This window comes from Argiope bruennichi, chromosome 4, assembly GCF_947563725.1.
Source record: "Argiope bruennichi chromosome 4, qqArgBrue1.1, whole genome shotgun sequence".
NCBI classification, from domain to species: Eukaryota; Metazoa; Arthropoda; class Arachnida; order Araneae; family Araneidae; genus Argiope; species Argiope bruennichi.
In genome coordinates, this window is record NC_079154.1 from 9,803,062 (window position 1) to 9,824,670 (window position 21,609).

At 25.9% G+C, this 21,609-nt stretch overlaps 1 protein-coding gene across 1 annotated transcript in view; it reads left to right on the top strand.

Moving 5' to 3' along the window:
• LOC129966696 (protein HIRA-like) overlaps positions 1–6,220 on the top strand; it is a 38,514-nt gene extending 32,294 nt beyond the window's left edge. Inside the window, exons 24-27 of the mRNA XM_056081215.1 lie at positions 1,610–1,735; positions 2,512–2,678; positions 3,141–3,232; positions 4,828–6,220. Of these exons, the coding sequence (XP_055937190.1) occupies positions 1,610–1,735; positions 2,512–2,678; positions 3,141–3,232; positions 4,828–4,941 (499 nt within the window). The 3' untranslated portion in view covers positions 4,942–6,220. The remainder of the gene's footprint in view (positions 1–1,609; positions 1,736–2,511; positions 2,679–3,140; positions 3,233–4,827) is intronic.
• Positions 6,221–21,609: the final 15,389 nt, after the last annotated feature.

Consider the following 21,609-nt stretch of genomic DNA (forward strand, 5'->3'; position numbering starts at 1 on the left):
CTATTTTTGAAGTTTCAAGTAGTAATTCCAAAAAATATAGTATGATGCATTAAGATTTTATAAGTTTTTTTTGCAAAAGGAAGGGAAGGGGGGAGTCTGATCTATGTAATCATATTTTCCATTTTTGATCACTTTTCAAAATAGTTAATAATTTTGGCTTTCTGAAGTTTGATTATGAAAACATTCACGGATAAATTATTAAATTGATCTTTCTTATATTATAAGTTATAAATTGCTAAATAATTATTAATTTGACAATTGCTTTGGTTTTTTTGCTTTCTAAGACATATCTCCTTTTATTAAGATGTAGCTTTTCTAAAAATAATTTGCAACACAAGTAGCATTGTCATAAGAAAATATAATTTTCAAAATTAAATGCTTTTTTGATAAATGGCTACTCTGCTCTTGTTGTCTTTTAATTACAAAAAATGTCTTGATATCTGGATTATGTTGCATCTTTTACTATGAATTAAATTCTTATTAATTCATAAGTTGTTCAAGTTCTTTCAAGTGTTGTTTGTGGATAGCTTAAGATAAATGTATTTGCAAAATATTTTATTTTATGTGTCTGCACTTCTCATTTGTTTGGAAAAATTTAACTAGACAAATAAGCAGAGACCATTTACATAGAAAATATTTTATTTGAAAAATCATGCCTCAGTCTTTTCTAGAAAGCTAAATAGTATTTTAAAATTACAGTACAACAATATTTTGTTAATGATTGGCAAAAGTGCACAATTGAATGTTTTAATGAGTTTGAATTCCATTTTGGCACTTAAAATAGTATTATAGAAGGTATATTGAAAATGTTATTAAAATTAAAGAAAAAATTGTGTAGAAATTAAATTGTTAAGAAGATAATTTTTAAAAATTTTTTAGATGATATAATTTTTGTAAGAGAATAATTTTGAAAGATATGAATATAAATTTCGAAGGGCAAGACATATAATGATTATCCATTTTATGATTTAACTTTTTGTTTGAAGTTTATTTTTTGATTTTCTGTATATCTTACTTCTTACTGAATGTACTTTTTGGCGACACAGTGAACTATCACCAGAACATATCTAGTAATATTTTGCAGCTATATTTATTAGCTAAGCAAAGTGTTGAATTCAATTAATTGCAACTGTGAAATTCGTGTGATGGTTTATTTACATCTGACTGTTGCCATTTAACTGCCATTGTGTTATATTAGAGAGCCATTGCCATTAGTGTTATATTAGAGAAATTTCTATACCATGTTTATTAGTGTTATTAATAGTGATTTGCATAAACATGACATGACCATTCTGCAACACTATAAAGCAGCTAACTGATTGCATTAATGTCTCTGAAAGCTATAATATACTAGAACATAATATAAAAGCATATTGCGGAGGCATATTCTTTTATATTGCCAGCTTATGCAACAATTCATGCATAATACTTCAAGTAGTTTCTCCATAAATGAAATTCCATCAATGAAAGCAAACTAGTTTTACAATACATGTTTTTTCTAATGATTTTTAAATAGTCTTAAACATAGTAGTTAAATGTGTTAGTTGTATTTTAATTTATAAATTAAAAGTGTTATTTTGTTAAAAAAAATTAATATATCATTTATCAGGTTATTGGTAAGCAGTGCAAATAATGCTCTTCAATTGTGTTCTGATCATCAGCTGAGATTTTCTCCTCAAGAGCTTTCTAATGGTACAATATTACCACTTGCTGCTCTACAAGGTCAAACTCAGAGGTAAAACTTATTAATTATATATATAAAATAACAACTTATATTTTTATCAGATAATTTTAAATTTCATGAATTTCATTAACTGCTTCAGTCATTTTGAAAAAAAAAATATCCCTTTAAATATGTTATTATGTTCAGAGATTCAAAGTGATAGTTAGAGATTTAGATGTACTGAGCGACAGATGCTAATGGGCCCTCCTCTTTGCTGTTTTTTTTTTTTTTTTTTTTTAAATTTTAACAAGTTATTTTTTAATTATGGTTCATTAATTTCTTGATAATTAAAGTAGCTTCGTACACTTCAATTAAATGAAATTTTTTAATGTTTAATTGATGTGTGTTATACATAATTTTCTTTAAATTCCTGTTTGATCCTACTAAATCAAAAAGAATATATCTGAAGCTATTTGATGCTTTATAATATGATTATTTGATATGTTTGCAGGTATTAATGTTTTTCCTTAAAACCAAACTTTATTTCAAAATTGAAAGATAATTTCTTCTCTTAAAAATTTAAAATATGTTAATATAATTTTTCATTTTTTTGCAAACATAAGTTCAATATAAAAAATGACACATATTTCATTTCACTGAGGGTGATTACCACTGCCCAGAATTTCAGCAACAGTTGCCAAGGTGTTACTTTTGAATTGTTTTAAAACAAAGGGGGAGGGGAATCTGCTAATTTTAAATGGAATGATTTTAATGTTTATTGTGAATTTTAGTTTCATTTTGGAAGTTCTTTTTGTGCATTGTTCTAAATAACATTATGTTCTTTCTAGCAAAACTATGAGGCTTGCCCGTGGTATTGTAAGTAGTGATCCTAATTTGAGGCAGATAGGAACATTAAGCCATTTAGATAACCAATTAGCTGCCTCTCTAAGTTTGAAGTCCAGCAAAGAGTACAAATTCTGGTTACTTTCTCTAGTCCGATATTTAGTTCAAGAAGGTAAGATAAAACTGTTTCTTAATTGAAAGAGAGTTTATATATTTTCATTGAAATTAAAATTGTATGTTGTGATGGTATTAATATTCAAGGCTCTTTTTGTTAATGCATGTTAATAAATTGTCTTTTTCAAATTACTTGAGGTAATTTTATTCCCTAAAAGTAATGCATTTTTCAGTACTATATATATTATTTAGTGTTTGATAAAAGAATAGTATGATGAAAAATTTTATACAAGAATAATAAGAAATATGAAATTACTATTTTAATTTGCCTCGAATTGCACAATTCATAAGCATCTTTTTACTAAATGAGAACTGCAGTTTAAAAAAACAACAACATTATATTAGAAAATTTAGCCTTGGAATGTGCTCCTCAAACCAATAAATATTTTCTCAAAGTACATTAATTATATATATTAATTTGCTGAAATAATTTGTTATAAATTTGTCATATTTTGAACAGGTCTTGAAGTAAGGTTACGAGATTTATGTGATGGTTTGCTTGGACCAGTTATTAAAACATCGAAAACATCTGACTGGAAGCCTACTATATTGGTAACAATTACAAATTTTAAGTTATTATTTGTATGCTCTTTAGATTTTAATTTCTTTTTGGTATTTATACTCTTAATTTATACCTTATTTTAAAGCATCATATTTGACAGTTCTGGAAAATAGCTCTTGATCGAGTGTTAGGAAAATATATTGGTTGATAAAATATTTTTTTAACCTTTTTATAAAATTTATCTTAACTTTTTTTTTTTTTATAATCATGATTCATATGTTTTTAGAAAACAGAAAAATAAGTATTGTATTTTTAAATTTAGCTTGCTATTTTTTATAGATATTTTTTTATTTTCATTTGTTTCACTTTTATGTGTATATATATATATATATATATATATATATATATATATAGTTTGATTCACCAACATTTTAAACTAAACTGTAAAATCATTGATGTTTAGCTTTTTTGCGTCTCTCTCATCCCATACACTTTTATGACCAAACTGTTTTTGAAGAAATAAAAATTATTGCTTATTATGTGTTTCTATTTATATTATCATGCGAGAACATGATGTTGTTTTGGTTAGGGAGTTTTTAAGCTCGATATCGTATAGGCAATGAATGTTGAAGCTCAAAATCGCGTAGGCAATGAATAAAGCATAAATGGAAATTTTCATCATCTTTTAATCGCATATATTTTTTACCTGCTTTTACCAGTATTGCATTATTATTACATATGCTTCTTTGAAAGCAGATGCATTTTTAAAAGGTTGTCCTGCTTTTGCCAGTATTGCTTTATTATTACATATGCTTCTTTGACAGCAGATGCGTTTTTAAAAGATTGATGTAGAACTATGACATCATAGCTGTTATTTCATCTCAAAATCGGTCAACCTCCAAAACTTTGTTTGCCAGCTAGAAAAATTAAAAATGAAAGTTTAAAAAAAATTATCATTATATATATATATATATATATATATATATATATATATATATATATATATATATATATATATATATATATATATATATATATATATATATATATATATATATATATATATATATATAATATACAGAGAGAGAGAGAGAGAGAGAGGTGATTGTTTCAAACTGGTTTAAATTAATTAATGATTAAAATTAATAATTTGTCTTAATTAATTAATGACTTAAATTAATTAAGACAAATAATGTCTTAAAAATAATAATGTTCTCACATGATAACTTGAAATTTGCAATCGTAGATTTAATTAAATTTTTTTATTAACTTTATTTGTATTTGTTAACCATGTGGATTAAGAATGATTATAAAGTTAGCTGAAAAATAAATTAATATTAGCAGTAGAAAATTTGTATTGATTTTTATTTATTATTCAAGACTTTATTCGATATTTTTCATTTATTTATGATTGAGAAACTTGTATTGCTACATATGCATGTCAGTATGTCTGTTAATAACTGATGCTATCTATTTATAAAGAAAAGAAATAAGCTCATGTTATTCTGAATTTGGTTTTAGATATTCATCAGTTTGTTTTGCCACTTGATTTTTACTCCTCTCATTTAGTGTATGAATAGCATTCCACATTTTTTTTTGGAAAATAATGATAGTTTTTATGTTACATATTGTATTTTTCTTGTAGGAACTGCAAAAAAGGGATCTTTTAAAAGAAGTTTTGCTAATCATTGGTTCAAATCTAAGATTTCAGCGGCTGTTTATTGAATACAGAGATCAACTAGAAATGGTGAAATCCTGAATATTAGCTATGCATTCCTTTATTGTAGAAAATGAAATATGTTCCTGTGGCCTCTTTATACTGCCATCTTTCTACAGACCACAGTGAAAAGTGCTCAACCATATAACTAATCTTATTATAAAATACTCTTATTGTGAAAGTCTTTGTGAACTGAAGTGATAAAAAAAATTGCAAATGTAGACATATTTTTAAACCCATAAGCTAACTATATTGAACCCAAAGAGTGTTTCCCTTATTTATTAATTGTATAAAATCATTAAAAACTTCCTATGCATAGGATTGAAAAATCCTTTATTAAAATCTAGTATGTGTATGAATGGAAGACAAAAAGGCCAAGCACATAGAAGGTATTGTAGATAGAAGACAAATACGAAAGTGGATGCATTACTTACAATGAACAGTATTTTTTTCTAATCTTCAAGATCTATGATATTTAATGTGCCATAATTCTGGTTTAGTCAAATTGAGCTATTATTTTGCTTAGATAATTAGCTCATGGTAAACGTGATTGGTGAAAGTGACTACAGTTATGTCTTTGGTTTTAATTAAATACATTCATCATATAAATAGTATAACTCCTGTATATAGGTTTACATAATTGTGAAATTCATTATCTTGCATTTTTATTTAAGTTTTTAACTCATATTTCTGATCAATTTGTGATGATTTTTCATCAGGAAAAAAAGGTGATACTTTGTAAATAGTAATAAAAATGTATGAAAGTGCTTTATGATCATAGGTTTTTTTCCGTGTCGAACTAAAATGTTCTTAAGGCATTGATCAGTTTAAATAATCACATCATTTCTGCTGCATTCAGATTGATATTTTGAGCTTAAATATTTTAGTTGTGTATATATATTTATTTTTCATAATAACCTTCATTTTTTAAAAAGTTTTATCATATTTTCTTTGATAAATTGCTTTACTGACCAAAATCATAATTGATAGCATTCATTTTTAAAAAAAATCCTTATCAATTTGTAGGGCTGTTTGAAGTTCTTGAAATAACTTGCTAGCTAGAAAATCATCTTAGAAAACAGAGAATATATTTCCTCATGAATTACCAATGATTTTTTTTTTGTCTGCGACATAGATCTATTGTAATTTTGATTAAATGTTTATTTAATCAATTTATGGTTATTTATTACTTTTCAGAGACTTGGGATAACAGTAATAAAACTATACTTCAATCAGTATTTCATTTATGTCTTCCTTTTTTCTATGCACAACATTATTGAATACTGTTTAAATTTTGCAGAAAGTTTGATAAGTTGATAGGGAAAATTTTAACTTACATTTATATATATATATATTAGACTGGTAGTTTAAAATTGTGATTTAGCACATTTTTATGTTATGCATGTGGGACCAAAATGATTTTATTTTCAATTTTATTTTTGCGAAAGTACTTTCTGTATACGATAAAATTGATTTTGTACATAATTTACAATTGTAATGACAGATTACAATTCAAGCTTAAATTATTACATTTATTTTATGAGCTGTACTTTTAAGTGATATAATTGTGATAAAGTGTTGCACATTTAATGTGTTATGTTTTGCTCTTTTGTTGAGTGGAATTTGCAAGTATAAAATTAGTAGATTATTGCTATAAACAGTATCTTTTAACTGTTGATTCAGTCAGGTTTTCTGATGAAAGTTTCTATAATGAATTGTCTTTTCGTTAAGAATGATGGCATAATTTTTTTAAAATAAAATTTCATTGTGCAGGTTAGATCTTAATCTGAGAATGGAACATGATTAATATCAATTAAAAAAAATTCATCATGCATTAAAAAATTTTGGGTTGGCTGGATATATTTTCTTTCTGAACTAGTATAATTTTGCATTCTTATCTACTGAATAAGAGAATTAATGCATTCTTGGGAAATATATGACTGCTAATTTGCTATAATATGTATGCAGTTTTATATTTGTGTTTTTACTTTTCTGTATAATGAAATAACATGGAATTTTAACTGAATTCTTTTTAGCATTTTTTTTATAACTATTCATGGATGTTTAAAAATATTTGTCACTTTTGATCAATTTTCTAATGACTTCTAGTTTGGAAATGTTAGCATTTGAAAACAGAATTATTTAATTTGTAATATATAGGCGTCTGATTTATTTCTTCTAATAATTTTAAATTAAAAAAGATATAATTGAATAAGTGAATTTAGAAATAATTGAATTTAGTTTACTAAAGTTTCAGCTTTCAAGTTTTTATTCAAATCTGAATGGTTGTAGGAATCATTTTTTTTCGAAGATCTCAAAAACATTTCCTACATTTATAGTGAATTATTAATAGTGTTTGTTTTGCATCATATTTTTTAATTATAAAAAAGTAATGGTAATTTCTCCATTAGTCTTATCAGATTCTTAATGGAAAGATTTAGCTACTTTTTAAATAGAGAAATTGGTTTGATTTGATATGTTTAATTCATAAGATATGTTTTTAATATCATTCAATTTGCTTTTATGATTTTAATAGAAATTTAGTGTCACATAGTTCCAGTTACAATACTTTGAATTTTTTAATAAATATGATATTAAAGTTAAAATTATATGAAAATTTGTATTTGATATATTTTAGCTTTTTAATTCAGAGTACAATTTAACATGTCTTGAGAAAGATTCTATGTTTGATCTCCTTTTTATTGTGGAATATTATACTTTAAATAGCCATTGGTGTAGCAAGAGAAAAATGCTATTTATGGATTACATTATAACTTTCATAAATTAAAAATCTAAATGCTGTAAACTAATTTTGCTACATTCAGTTATTTTTAGTATAACTATTAAGGGTACAGTATAACTATTATTTATTATACCAGGTGGGAAAAAAACCCATGAAAAATAATGAGACTAATTTTATCTTATTTGTGTTCTAGATGTTGCATTCATTTTGTTATAGCTATTTTATATGTATTAATTGTATTTGCAATTTAACTATTTGCCTAGTTATTTTGAGTTAAATTGATTGACTTGTGATCACAAGTTGACTCGTGATTCATGTTTCATGATCAATTCCATTAGTTTGATGGAATTTTTTAAAATTCCGAATAAATTTGCATTGTGTTTGTGATTATTCTGGTGACCTTCACAAGGAGAACACACATTATATATCATGCCTTTTTTTTTTTTTTTAAATTCTGCATAGGCACCTACTTAGTGTGCAAGACTATTCTTATCTATCAAGTGCATTCATTTAACAATGAAGTCTATTTTTGCAATTTGGTTGAAAAATTCATGTTCAAATTTGTTCTTTTAGGACATTTATTTCTAATTTAAGCTAAAACTTTCATATATTATTCTTTTGAAATTTTATTCATATAGATAAATATTCAACTTGTAATTATTAAAATTAAAAAACTTTTGGAATTATTTTTTATATTTTTAACAAAATTATGTTAATAAGTTAACTCACAATAATTTATTGTGGTTTATATCTTGTTGCACTAATTAAAAGTATTTAGTAAAAAAAGTTTGTAAGGAAATTGAATAAATAATGGCTGAGTTTAGGAGTTATATCCTGGTCCTAAATATTTTAACAAAATCTTTTAATATAAATGCTATTAAAATTAATTAATTGCCTTTTTGATTAAGTAGAATCATCTTTGAATTCATTATTTTTTTGTTTGCTAATCTATTGTTTGTTGTTTGTCTACATTTTACCAAGTGATCAGGGGGGGTATCTATATTGTAATATATTGCCGCATGTGTTACAAAATTGTAATAGAGCAGATGGTTATTTATAATGGATACCTTTTGCAGTTTTTTTTTTTTTTGTGTGTGTGTGATTGAATGCTCAATTAAAAAAAGCCACCTCTCTTATTCTAGTCGTCAAGTCTTTGCAAATTAACATATTTTTATTATTTTTTTGAGTTTCTTGCTTTTCTGTTATCACATGAGTTTTACTTAGTCTTTTGATTTGTGTCAATTTTTTTTCATGCTTCTGAATGCAGCAGTGTAAAAGAATGTAACCCTTTTAGAAGAATGGATTAAGGGTAAAAGTGACAATTGAAGGTTCCTATTGGTGTTTACAACTCATTAGCTTCCATAAATATTGTAACTAAATAAATTGTATATTAATAGTTCAGAGTTTGAATGACTTGCATAATTGAGAGAATTATTTCAGTTATATTTCCACTATCATTTCCTTTTACTAGCTAGTGTTTCATTCATGATATAAAATAATATATATTAAAGTAAGGATTTCATTTATTTTGGAATGTATTCTATACTGTTTTGATTTCACTTACTCTAAAGTCATATACTAAAAGGTAAATTCTGTAGTGGATATTCATAGGAATTTATTCATTTGTGTTCTGGTATACTAGAATTATTGTGCAACTCATTTTTTAAATCTTAAACTAAACTAAATTAAAACTTGCAAATTGTGCATGGACAATCTTTGGTGTTCCATTTTTTGGAGGAAAAAGACACAATTATAACAATATCATAATTTCTAGCAATAATTATTTAAAGCAATAATGCCATAATTATTATAATGTAGTAATAAGTGGCTTTGTATTGTGAAAATTGCAGATATTTAAAAAATGTATTATATTATTTAGTTTTCATATTAATTTCTTTAGTCAGAAAAATATAATCAGTTTATTTGTAATTCTGCAAAAATTTAAAAGTATTTCTAGCAAGTTAAAACTTGCATGTTTTTGATCCTATCTGTATTATTAACAAGTATTGAAATTCGAATATTTGAATTCCTGAATATAACTTATTGCTCAGTCAAAGTCAGTGGGAAATTTTAAGTTTTATTATATGGGCTTCCCATGATTTGTGAAATTTTGCTAAGGATTGCAAAAATGTTTTTATACCTTGAATGAAAGTAAAAAATAATAATTTTTCTAAAAGACTGAAAAAAATTTTTATGCTGTTTAAATTCATTCTTTAAAATTTGTACAAATATGCAACTATTCATTAAAAAAAAAATGTTTCTAACATTTCCATAAAGTTATATATATTAGTTTCCTTAAGATTTCTAATCTAAGAAAATGGAAAGAGAGAGTGAGAAGTTTCTTTAAGAGGTATTGTGTTACTTTTTGTGTAGAGTGCCAAATAAATTCTTTTTCCTAATTTCAATAGAGATAGATGAAGTGAATTGCGAGAAGATTATTTCAAAATATAACTCTGTTGTGCCTTTAGATGACTTTGCATCATATAGAGAATGTTGTAGGATAAGATAAACATTTGAATTTGCAGTTAAAAATTAATGCTAAAATTTTGCAATTTGTGCCTTGTTGATAATTAAAAGTGTGGATAAATGGTGATGTAAAATCTCCCTCTCTCTGATATCATTGTTTTTGGTGATTTCAGTTATTATCTAGATTTGTTTTTTAATCTTCCGTAGCAGTAACATCAACAGTTTTGTAAGATTATGCACATGAAATATGCATGTACTCAGGTTTTTTTTTTTTAATAGGAACAAAAAATATCTGATGATTAATATTGAAACTTTTAGTGGCATAAAATGTGTTAGTTCTTTATTTTCCCCACAATGAAATATGAAAATTATATTCATTAAACACCTTTCAATCTTAGAAAATATAAAGGTTTTGCTGTTTTTCAGATGGAAACAAGTTTGATATGTACTCATTAATATATTTTCATCTTGGAATTATTACTATTCATTAAATTTTTCATTCTGTAAATAAAATGTATAGAGTTCTTAATTCATTATGCATGCATACATTTTTTCATACATTTGAATTCATAAATTTGCCCTGATTTTTAAACTAAATGAAATCTAGGTATATACTGTATATTTTTGTTTGTGCACAATCATATTTAATCATACCCATTTTTAATGTATGCTTTGTAAATAGTAGTGATTGTATTGTGCAGTCTTCATGAAATAAAATTCTCATGGCCTTTTTTATTGGCAGTTTGTTATTGTTATGATTCTGTGATTTAAGTTTTCATATTAAAATGTGTGGCATTCCTTTTTTTCCTTCCAAATCTAGTTTTTACAAAAATACACTGACTCCAAGTTTTGTTTTATAATGTTATGATTCTGTTATTGTTATGGTTTTGTTATTTAAATTTTCATAATATATGTGGTATTTCTTTTTCCATTTCAAATCTTGGTTTTACAAAAATATTCTGAATCCAATTTTTGGTTTAGAATTGGTATGAAATGATTTGAAACTTAAAATTTAATTTTGTATTGAAAAGTATTGCTATTGTCATTGAAAATGTTTTTAATAAATGTAAAAAATAGAGTATTTTATAAAATTTATGATTTCTTGGTTATTCTTAAGAAAGTGACATGATCACTTAACTTGATTCCTTAAAGCAATAACTCACTAAATTTGGTGCTAGTTTAGTATGGTCAAGAGCTAACACTTGACAAAAAAGACTTTACCATGGCTCTTATTGTCTTATTGCTATTATTTTTCTTACTGTATTGCATGCTGTATATTTGTTTATATGTCTTGTATAAAAAATATACTACGAGTTTTTCCCCTTTTTGAATTTTTAATCATAATAATAATTAAACAAATTTAACGTTTTGAAAATTTTTTAAATTGTTGAGAATAAAGTTTCCATTTTTTATGTTTGTAATAATATAATGTATGCCAATTCTTGTTCAGTACTTTTTCTTCAATAAACATTTTATTTTTATATTTCGTATTAATATAGAAATACAATTATGAACTCACAATTAGTGAGAACTTTTATTAGGAATACTGTATAAAAATTCAGATTTCTTAATTTAACCAATCATTTAAAAAAATATTTGATGTCATTAATCAGTTGCCATTTATATTTGTATTCAATTTAACAAATCAATCATTGATTAATATGGATAGCAATTAAATAGTGCTGGCATTTATGTTGTGTAAATATAAATAATATATAAAATATTATTGCTTTTTATTTTCACTACTAAATTGCAATTTTGTGTTTCGTAATTTTTAAGCTGTTTGAATGCTGGCAGTATAAATAGTGATTCATTCATTCTGAACATGAAAAATCTAATGCCCTTTTTGTCAGGTGAAAAAAAAAATATTCTAAATTAAGCAAAATATTTTATTAATCGTATAATATTTTCACTTGTTTAGTTGATGTTTCTTTTTGCTGTATTTTCAAATACTGTATTTAAAAACATGTCAAGCAAAAAGTAGGATTATTAAAAAAACTTGAAATATGTAGTGTAGGTCTATTAATTTTAATGTATCATTTCTTTGTAGTTGCAACTGGATAATAACCAATCATTGATATAAAAAAATTAAAAAAAAAAGATTGTAGAACAATTTAATTTTTTTTCTATCAGAAATTAAGGACAGTTGTGCTATTTAAAAATTTCTAATGATTGCTTGTTTTGATACTGACATAAAATAAATGTATGTTTTCTTCTTTTTTTTTTTGTAAATGTATATATAAAAAAATGTTAGCTATTTTATCAATAACAATAAATATAATTCTTGCCTTTAAAATGCAAAAAGTTGGTAATTTTTAAGTTTTATTTTTAATATACTTAATAACTGTTGTGTTATTTTTCTATTAACAAGCCCCACAATCGTTACTAACTTTTAAATATTGGCACTATTCCATTAATAACTTAAAATGTTGTGAGCAAATTATTATTAAAGCCTACAAATGGATTGGCAGTATTATTGTGAGCCATATTAATATTTTTGTTGAAAATTGAGTTTATTGTAAGATTAGAAAATTTAGATAGCTTATTTGAAAAAAATAAAACTACAGATATGTATTATGACCAATAGCTTTCTTCTTTTTTATAAATCAAGCATTAATAATATATAAAAAGAAATAATTTCTTTGTTATTAATTTAGTTTCCCTTGTTTAATTTTTTTGTAAAATCTGAATGCATTATTTATTTTATCAATTATTCTTTTACGTAATATAATAATAACTATACAAACACATAAAATAAAATACAAAACATTTTAAAGAATATAGAAAGGTTTGTAAGGTAAAAAACTATGCCAATGATATTAAAAAAAAAATAATGAATCTCTATATTACAACTGAATTTTAACTTATTGCGTTTTTGCAACTTTATGATGCTTCTAAAGAATTGTTTGTGAGTTCAGATATGTTCACTTGAATTATGTTTTCATCTTTGAGGTTGTGTTATGATTTTTATGTAATGTATATGTTTCTATAAAATATCCAATTATATATATATTTCTTGATTCACACAGAAGTGAACTTTCCTTCAATAATTTGGTATTAATATATGTATACATGTAATAATTCATTTTATTATTTTTGTTTTTGTTGAGCATAACAGTTTTTCGAATGAAACTGTCTGAGAGAAAGTTTTTGAAATGCAGTTTAAACGATTTTAGAAAAAGAAAGTGATGTCTGTGAAGTATTTTATAGAATGAAGAGTATGAACAAACAAATAATTGAATTGGGTGATTTAATAATGAGAATGAGAATGAATGAATGATTGGTTCATGAGATTGTAAAGCTGATTTTTGAATGTTTCCCTGAATATGTATTCTTGTAACAATGTGATGTTTATGTATCTTCAAGTGCCAGAAGCAATACAATTCTTCTTACAAGAATATTATACTATCTATTAATTTTTTACTATGAAAATTTCTGACCTCTTGAATTATTGACATTCATGAGTGTAATTTTTTGTATTGTCAAGTGATTTTCCTAAATTTATGTATTTATTGTACTTTCGATTTATTGAAATATGCTCAACTTTATGCTATGCAAAATTATTTGTTTTTCTGTGCATTAATATGTTAAACAATAATTAATCTATTTTTTAATGACATGCAAGAGTTCCTGAAACAATTTCATTCATGAAGTGTGTACTTTATTTCTAACTTCAAAAATGAATTTTACTTTATTTGCTTTGCTTTTCAAGCAGCAAAATTGTCCTTTTAATTTCATTCACCAACATTAATAGATTACTCAGTGCCTTAATTGTAAAGTTGTATTTTTCTTTTCTTTTCTTTTCATAGAAATAGACTACTTAATGTCTCAATATTAAAAATTAGTATATCTGAAAATTTAAGAATTAAAACAAAATTTCGTCGATAACCAGTGCTTATTATTGATATAAATCTGTAAAAATGCAGAAAAAATTATTTAAAATAATAAAAAAAAATTTAATTTTTTGAATTTTTGTGATAACTTGATCGAACAATTTTTGAAATCTCTTATTTCAATTTTTTTCTTTTAAACCTATAATTCCGAAATCTGGTGTACAGTTTTAAAGTAAATAAACAAAAATCTTAACATTTTAAAGATAAAGGAATTCTTTGTATTTTAAAAGAATACAAAGGGGAGGTGGTTCATTTACATTAGTTTAAAATTATGAATGAATATACTGCAATGCATTTTTCTTTCTTTTTTTGCTACAGATGGCCTTCAAAAATTGGCATTTCCATTTATTAATCATATATTTTAGCTACCAGTAACCTCTAATTTTGTCCAAAACTCAAAAATATCAATATCATCTGGATAAAAAAAAAAAAAAAAAAAAAAATTCTCTCAGTATAACTATAGACATTTATTTTTGCCTCATTTTTTTGTTGTATTTTAATTCTGTATTCAAATTATATTGAATTATTTATTTACCGAGTGAATGAATATTAAAAATGACTTGGGTAATTATTTTTTATTATGAAGCTACTAGTTATTGAATCAAATAGAGCTAGTTCTACTTATTACCTGTTAACATAAACTGTTGTGTAAAACTAATTTTGATGAGGAAATAGTAATAATAAGCAATATCATTATGTATATTAAACAATACTTTAACTTAATTTTAAATATCATATACTTTAATAACTTTTGAATGAGAATCTTCTTTTCTGTTGTAAGCAATGCTTTATTTCTTGATTTGAACTTGATGTGGTATAATTTCAAAGGCATTGACGAAATGATAGTCTAAATTTATTGCAGTATCTATTTTTACAGCTTTATTTATTTATCTGTCCTAGAAATTAAAAAGTACTTAAATTTTCCTTTTTTTGTGTTTAATCTCTCAGTTGGTCAAATTGTGAAATTACTTAGGAGCTTCCAATCTATGCAAATTTATAGGAGTTTAAATAGTGGAAAGAGAAAGCGAACAACGATTTATTATGTTTAACACTTTTAATAGCTTTTAATCTCACCAGAAGAGCCATTTACAATCAATTAAGTAACACCCAACGCAAATTAAGTTGAGACCATTGAGAAAAGAGTACAATAATAATGTTGAAAATTGCCAATTTTTTTCTTCTCTAAATTTCTTATTGGTTTTTTGCAAAATTGGATTGTGAATTCAATCTTGAGGGGAAAAAAAGAGAATTTGTTTCATCATCTATTTATACATATTTTTCCCAATTGTCTCAACATAATTTCTCATTGGTTGTTGTTGTTTTATAGCTTTTAACATGTTTTCATCGATATTTTTAAACCTCATTTTTCATTTGTATGCTGTCTTTTTTCACCATTTTAAATATGTTACAAAAATGCTCTTGTTATTGAAGATATTTGTAGAAACACAATTTTGTGTGCTTTCACAGTCTGCAAGGGTTGTGAAAATGAAGGGCCAAATCATTGTAAATGATAACATCAATCCTTGTCATTTTATAAATTTTAATATCATTATCACATTTAGTGTTGTTATTCCTGTAACTTAATCAGCCAGTTCATACCTCCAAAAAACAATAATTATGTAAAATAAACATGCTAGTACTCTCACTCTGTTGTGTTCCTTTGTTTAACTTTATTATCACTTATAATTAATTTATCCAGCTTTTTAAACAAAGTAGGCTTAGAAAATTGCTTTATTTCAATAAAATGATTCCTTTTTATCTATACTTATATATAAAGCTCAATGTGTGTGTGTTGGCGCTCTACAGAAAAGACCATTTGACCTACAGCTACCAAATGTGGTACATGTATACCTTAGAGGTCGGGAATGTGCACCTGGGGTCCCTTTTTTTGAATTTTTAATTCGAATTTTAATTATTAATAAAAAGCTAGTGTTCCCGCCAACAAATTCTTTTCATTTACCCCACCGCCAAATAAGTAAGGCTTCAGTTTTTTTCCCCCCAACAGTAATGAGGCTAGGGTTAACATTTTTCGACCGATTATTTCAAACGATTCTGTTTATTTTTTTAATGTTTTATGCATTTAAAATTAAACATTGTTAATTAATCCATCTTTCAGATTCATTCTGAAGTACTTTTGAATTAAAAAAACACAGAATAAAGGAAATTAAAAATGTATAATCTGCATAGCGTTACCCCAACTGGCGTAGAAAAATTCACGCATTTGCGTTACCGTAATTGGCGAAGAAAATTCACGCATGCTCATTGTGTTCCGATTGTTGCCATGACAACCATTATCAACGGACGATTTAAATTATTTTTAGGTTAGTTGCATGCTTTTGTAAGTAAATTGTATTTATGTTATATATTTTTTGTATATTCGTATAGTTTTAAGTACATCGTTTTTTAAGTAGTTTTTTTAAACCTGTTTTAGACCGATTATTTTAAACGATTCATTTTATTTTCTTAGTGTTTGATGCATTTAAAATTAAACATTGTTAATTGGTCGATCTTTTCATGATGAATCTGAGAAAATTTTGTTGAGAAATTCTTGAGATATTACATAAATTAAGAAAGATATTCTTTAGTGCCCATAAAGTTTAAACGCTCAGTGACTCTGTTATCGGTAATCATATTATAAAAAAATGCTTTGTTTCAGTAAAAAATATTATTATATTAATTACAGATTAATCATTTACATTTTAATTTAAAGCATAAATTCTACGGGTGCTAACAGAAAATGAGAGAGATACATATTACGTTATGAATGAAGGCCTTTATAATATTATGAGTGAATTATATGACTATCAAAATTTGAAGTTTTAAAATATTTTGATGAAGAATCTAATAAAGTAGGAATTGCGTAAAATATTTAATTATTAAAATTTGAACGTATATTAAGATTGGCGAACCGCCTGGTCGGCAAAGGCGGCTAGTAATTAATAAAAATTCTAAAATTTTGTATGAAAACAATCAGTTAAGAATGCTTTTCAAATGTGTTTTTTCTTTGATTGTAATTTTATTTTCAGAAAGTTTACTATTCTAGAGTATGTTTTGTTAAATTATAATCTTTTTATTTATAGCATAATTATTTAGCATTTAATTACAACGAATTCATTCACATATATTAGTTTCAAAATTATATTTTACTTTTTTTTGAAAAAGAAATATAAAGAGGCAATTATAATGTTAGCATTTATGTTATATTTTTTTGAGAAATATGGAGAGATCGATATAATGTTTTCTGTTACCTGTGCCTATTCATTTTAGTGAACTGTTAAAAATATAAGAGTTATTTCACAGTTCCGTTCATGCATTTAATACTTTATTTTATGAAATGAATGAAAAATTCTGCAGCTAATTAAAAAAAATCTAGAAATTTCAATTTGTTTAGCTTTTTTGCCATCCCAAAGCAGATTATTGTAACAGTTGTGGAAAGGCTTTTTAGATTCGCCTCCAAAAATGATAAAAAGTTGATCTTGTTTTAAATATATGTTGTAGCCGCTCTTGTAATATTAACCATGATGACGCCAGGGACAGTGCTCTCTGAAGTCTTGTGTCGTTATGACTCAGTTAAGATCTAGCGATGGCATATGCTGCATGCTTTATTACATGCTCTTATATATGTATATATATATATCTTAAAATTATAATGTAAATTATTTGTGTGTAACGTAACCTATAAATAAATAACTTTTACACTTATTCGGACTTTTTACTGAACCCCTTAACGTCCTCACAATATTCTTTTTCTCTTCTTTTTTATAAATTCTGAAATTGCGTAATATTAATGAACGTAACAAATGGTATTCTTTTTTTAAAATCACGAAACTAGAATATTTTCCTTAATATACCGGAACGATTCCCAAGTATTATTTCTCATGAAATTTATGACAGATGCCTATTATATTAGATTTGCCTGCTTTCTCTATATTTAGGAAGATTAAGGTTTCATTCATTTGATTCGATTTTTTTACATTTTTGTTTAAAATTCGAAGCATTTTCTTCTACCATAAAAATATAATAAAACAATCTAGACCTCATCAGTCCTACCCATTTTTTGCAACATTTTTATGCAACACATTAAAACAAAATTTTTGTTGTAACTCTATTTTTGTGTTATGTGTACTGATTCTGTTTGGTCCTAGAAAGTTAAACACAAGACTTATCGGATGAAGTCATGAAAAATGATGGACGATGAAAACAAAAGGATGAACTTATTGTATTGGATGAGCGCACATGGAGGCATTTGGGTAAGATCGACTTCACCGATGAAAGCTAACAAGATGTATCATTACACCCAATTAAATTGACTTAATACACTTATAAAGTATTTTGACAGAATTTAATAGGTAAATATTTTATATTCTCTGTTATAAAATTATATGCAGCAAAATAGCCTTTATATGTTTTCAAGAGACTCATGCAAAACAAAACACAAATGAAAAAGTACTTAATTCCAAATTTAATACTGCTAGTATAGTTTTTTAAAATTAAAAAAATAGTACTGATATATTAACTATTGATTAGTAATTAAAAAAACAATTAAATTTTAAAATGATGCATTTTTTTTATAGAAAAAAATATATTTTATTGAATATATTGAGCACATATTTATTATTTTTTAACGATTTTTGTATATGCAGGAGCGTTTAATTAAAAAAAATTAATCGTAATGTGACGTATTGATTGTCTGAGTTTTAAATACAACACTGTGAATCAAATTAATTAAAATAATTTTTTTTCCTTGCTAATTACAAATTTATTTGGACAAACGAAATTAAGTTCGAAGTTTCAGGTGAGTCCATTGCATCTTTAAAGGAAGAGGAAATAAATTCTTCACTTAACCTGGCTCCAGGCAATTTGTCTTTTATTAATTCCTCCATTGTGAATCATTCCTAAATAATGATATTATTATTACAGTTGACATACCCCTCGAGTGAAATTTCGTTTGTCAGGTTCTTTAACACCAAAAATTACGTATCTGAACATAGCAAAAGTTCGTGGCAGATTTTCATAGATGGCTTCTAAGTGTATTTTGTAGGCAAATGCCATTGTTTCGTGTGTCTATATTTTTTACATTTGAAAGATGAGTGTTTTCTGTAGCATTAAATATCAATGAAAAACGGGTCGATTTTTTTGTGTAAGACGAATTTTTAAAAGTGGTAATGAACTGCTTCATTTTCAACAGGTAATGTTTTATGAATTTCGGAAAAGTGTAAATACTGAAGCTGCAAGGGAAAAAAAAAAAAAAAAAATTCGTCTGTTCATTGAGGCTTTATTCGGCTTATTATTATACTGCTTTGCTTACTGTGAAAAACTGGCTTGGTAGATTTCGGAATAATATTTTTTTCATTGTAAGGTCAAGCAATACCGGGTGGCCTTCCGATGTTGATGGTGGTAATGAGAGAGCGTAGAATGGAAGAAAATCCAAGAATTGATGAAGCTGGATATCGACCGCATTTCGCCATTTAAAAAAAGGCTGGGTATGTTCCCAAGTTCGATAGCTGGAATACCGCATTTCTGCATCATTTATTTCTTTTGTATATTGCAACAAGGAGCCATTTTTGGACTTAATAATCGATGAAAAAGGAATTTTATACAACGATGTTCAACTCAAAAGAATATGGAAGAAAGCAGATGAAAATATAGAAGCTCCCACAAAACTTGAGGTGTAATCTTTAAAATGAGTGTGGTGTATTTGGTGGAACAATTTCATAATTATTCCTGTCGAACTATACCAATGTGGTGAAATGATCACGTTAGATAAGTACCATGAACAATACACAAGACTTCTTGCTGCCATTCGAGAAAAACATCCTGTCCTGGCAAACAGAAAAGGTGTTATCTTTCCCTACAACAGTGACAAAGCACATGTTGCTCAACACACGCTGAGAGAATTACACGAGTTGAAGTGGGAAATTCTTCAACATCGCCATTTTCTTTCGATCTTGCAGTGTCTCTTTATGATCTGTTTCAACCTTTGCAGGATAGTTTAAATGGCAAAAATTGAAAATCTGCGGAAGATGTACAAAAGCACCTCTTGACCGTTTTTCATAGTAAGCCAAGATCATACTTTAAAAATAAAATTGGCAAACTTATGGATTGATAGAAATTGTCATACAGAATCATAGAGATTATATTCGGGATCTAAATTTCGTTTACTTTAAAGTTATCAATAGATCGGACACGAACTTACATAGTCTTCTGATATTACCGAAATCTTACATTGCTTGAATAAAAAGTTTATCATTATCGTACTTACAATGAAATGGGACTTGGCTGTATGAACCGGGAGATGAATAAATGATGCTTTATTGTATTTGCAATTGAATCTATGAAATGTCATTATTTCACTTTATAATATACGAAGTATGTAAATTATTCTATTCATCGAAAAGTTTGAAATGGATCGAAATCAACGTTTTAATCTTCTTCAAATCCGAAGAAACCATTTTTAGAATGATTTGTATCTACGAACAAGAAAGTTCAAAAACAAGAGAATGAAATTTTGTCTGTGAATATTACGCCAAGATTACAGATTTGTTATAAATTTTGAAATGAAATTTGTTAGCTGTAAGTATGCGGTGCAAATGATAATTCAAAAACTAAACAAGTTAGGCGAATTAAATTTGGATTATCATCAAAATTATTCTATCTCGAATTTTCAATCATATCTATCGACGAGTTCACTTTCAATATGTTTCGCTTTTCATGTGAATGAGATTACCGAACGAGCTAGAAAAATGAAATTTAATATGGGAGCTATCAACAAAATTATTGACTATTAGCCGTGTTCGGCGATCAGTTGGTTATCCTAGAAAATGAATAATTTTTATTTTTAATTAAATCTTTCATCCATAACTCAATGCTGGATTCTTCCAAGAAAATATTTTTAAATATAAAATTTCGACAAACATCCAAGTCTTGTGATTTCAATAGCCTGGTATCTGTTCTGTTCATCGTGTAACTTAGTAGAATCAAATCCCATGACATCATAGACTATAATTTCCTGTGTATAATTCGCGGATTATCTGTTAAAACAAACATGAGAATCGTCACTAATTATCTGTCCCGCATAATCTGCAGATTATACGTGGTGCGTATTATCTGCTGAAAATTTTTGTGTCGGGGCTAAAAATAGTGCATGCTAATTATACTCCGCCGCAGATTATGAGCAGGAAATGACTGTACTATTAAGAACATAGTTTTCAGAATAATCTAACCTTCCTGGTGTTGTGATTGTACTTTTTTCTTCTCATTTTCTGAGTCGCCAGAAAATTGGTTATAGTTGATTTCAAATAAATAGTTAAATATAACTTCATGTCTATGATTCCAGCAATTATCTGACATTAAAAAGCTGTGTTATTTTAATTGTCTTAATTCTGTTTATTATATACATGAACCTTTCTAATGGAGACTAATCCCATAACATCCCACACCATAGCGCCATAAGTCAATCTGTAATCTCTTCTAATAGCAGCATTTCTCCTCTTAATTCTGAAAACGCACAAACACATTTATTAGTAGTAAAGAATATTAAATTTTATATTCAGTTTCTTTCATTGTATTCCTGTTGTATGATTGCGAAGAATCTTTCCACTGTTTTTT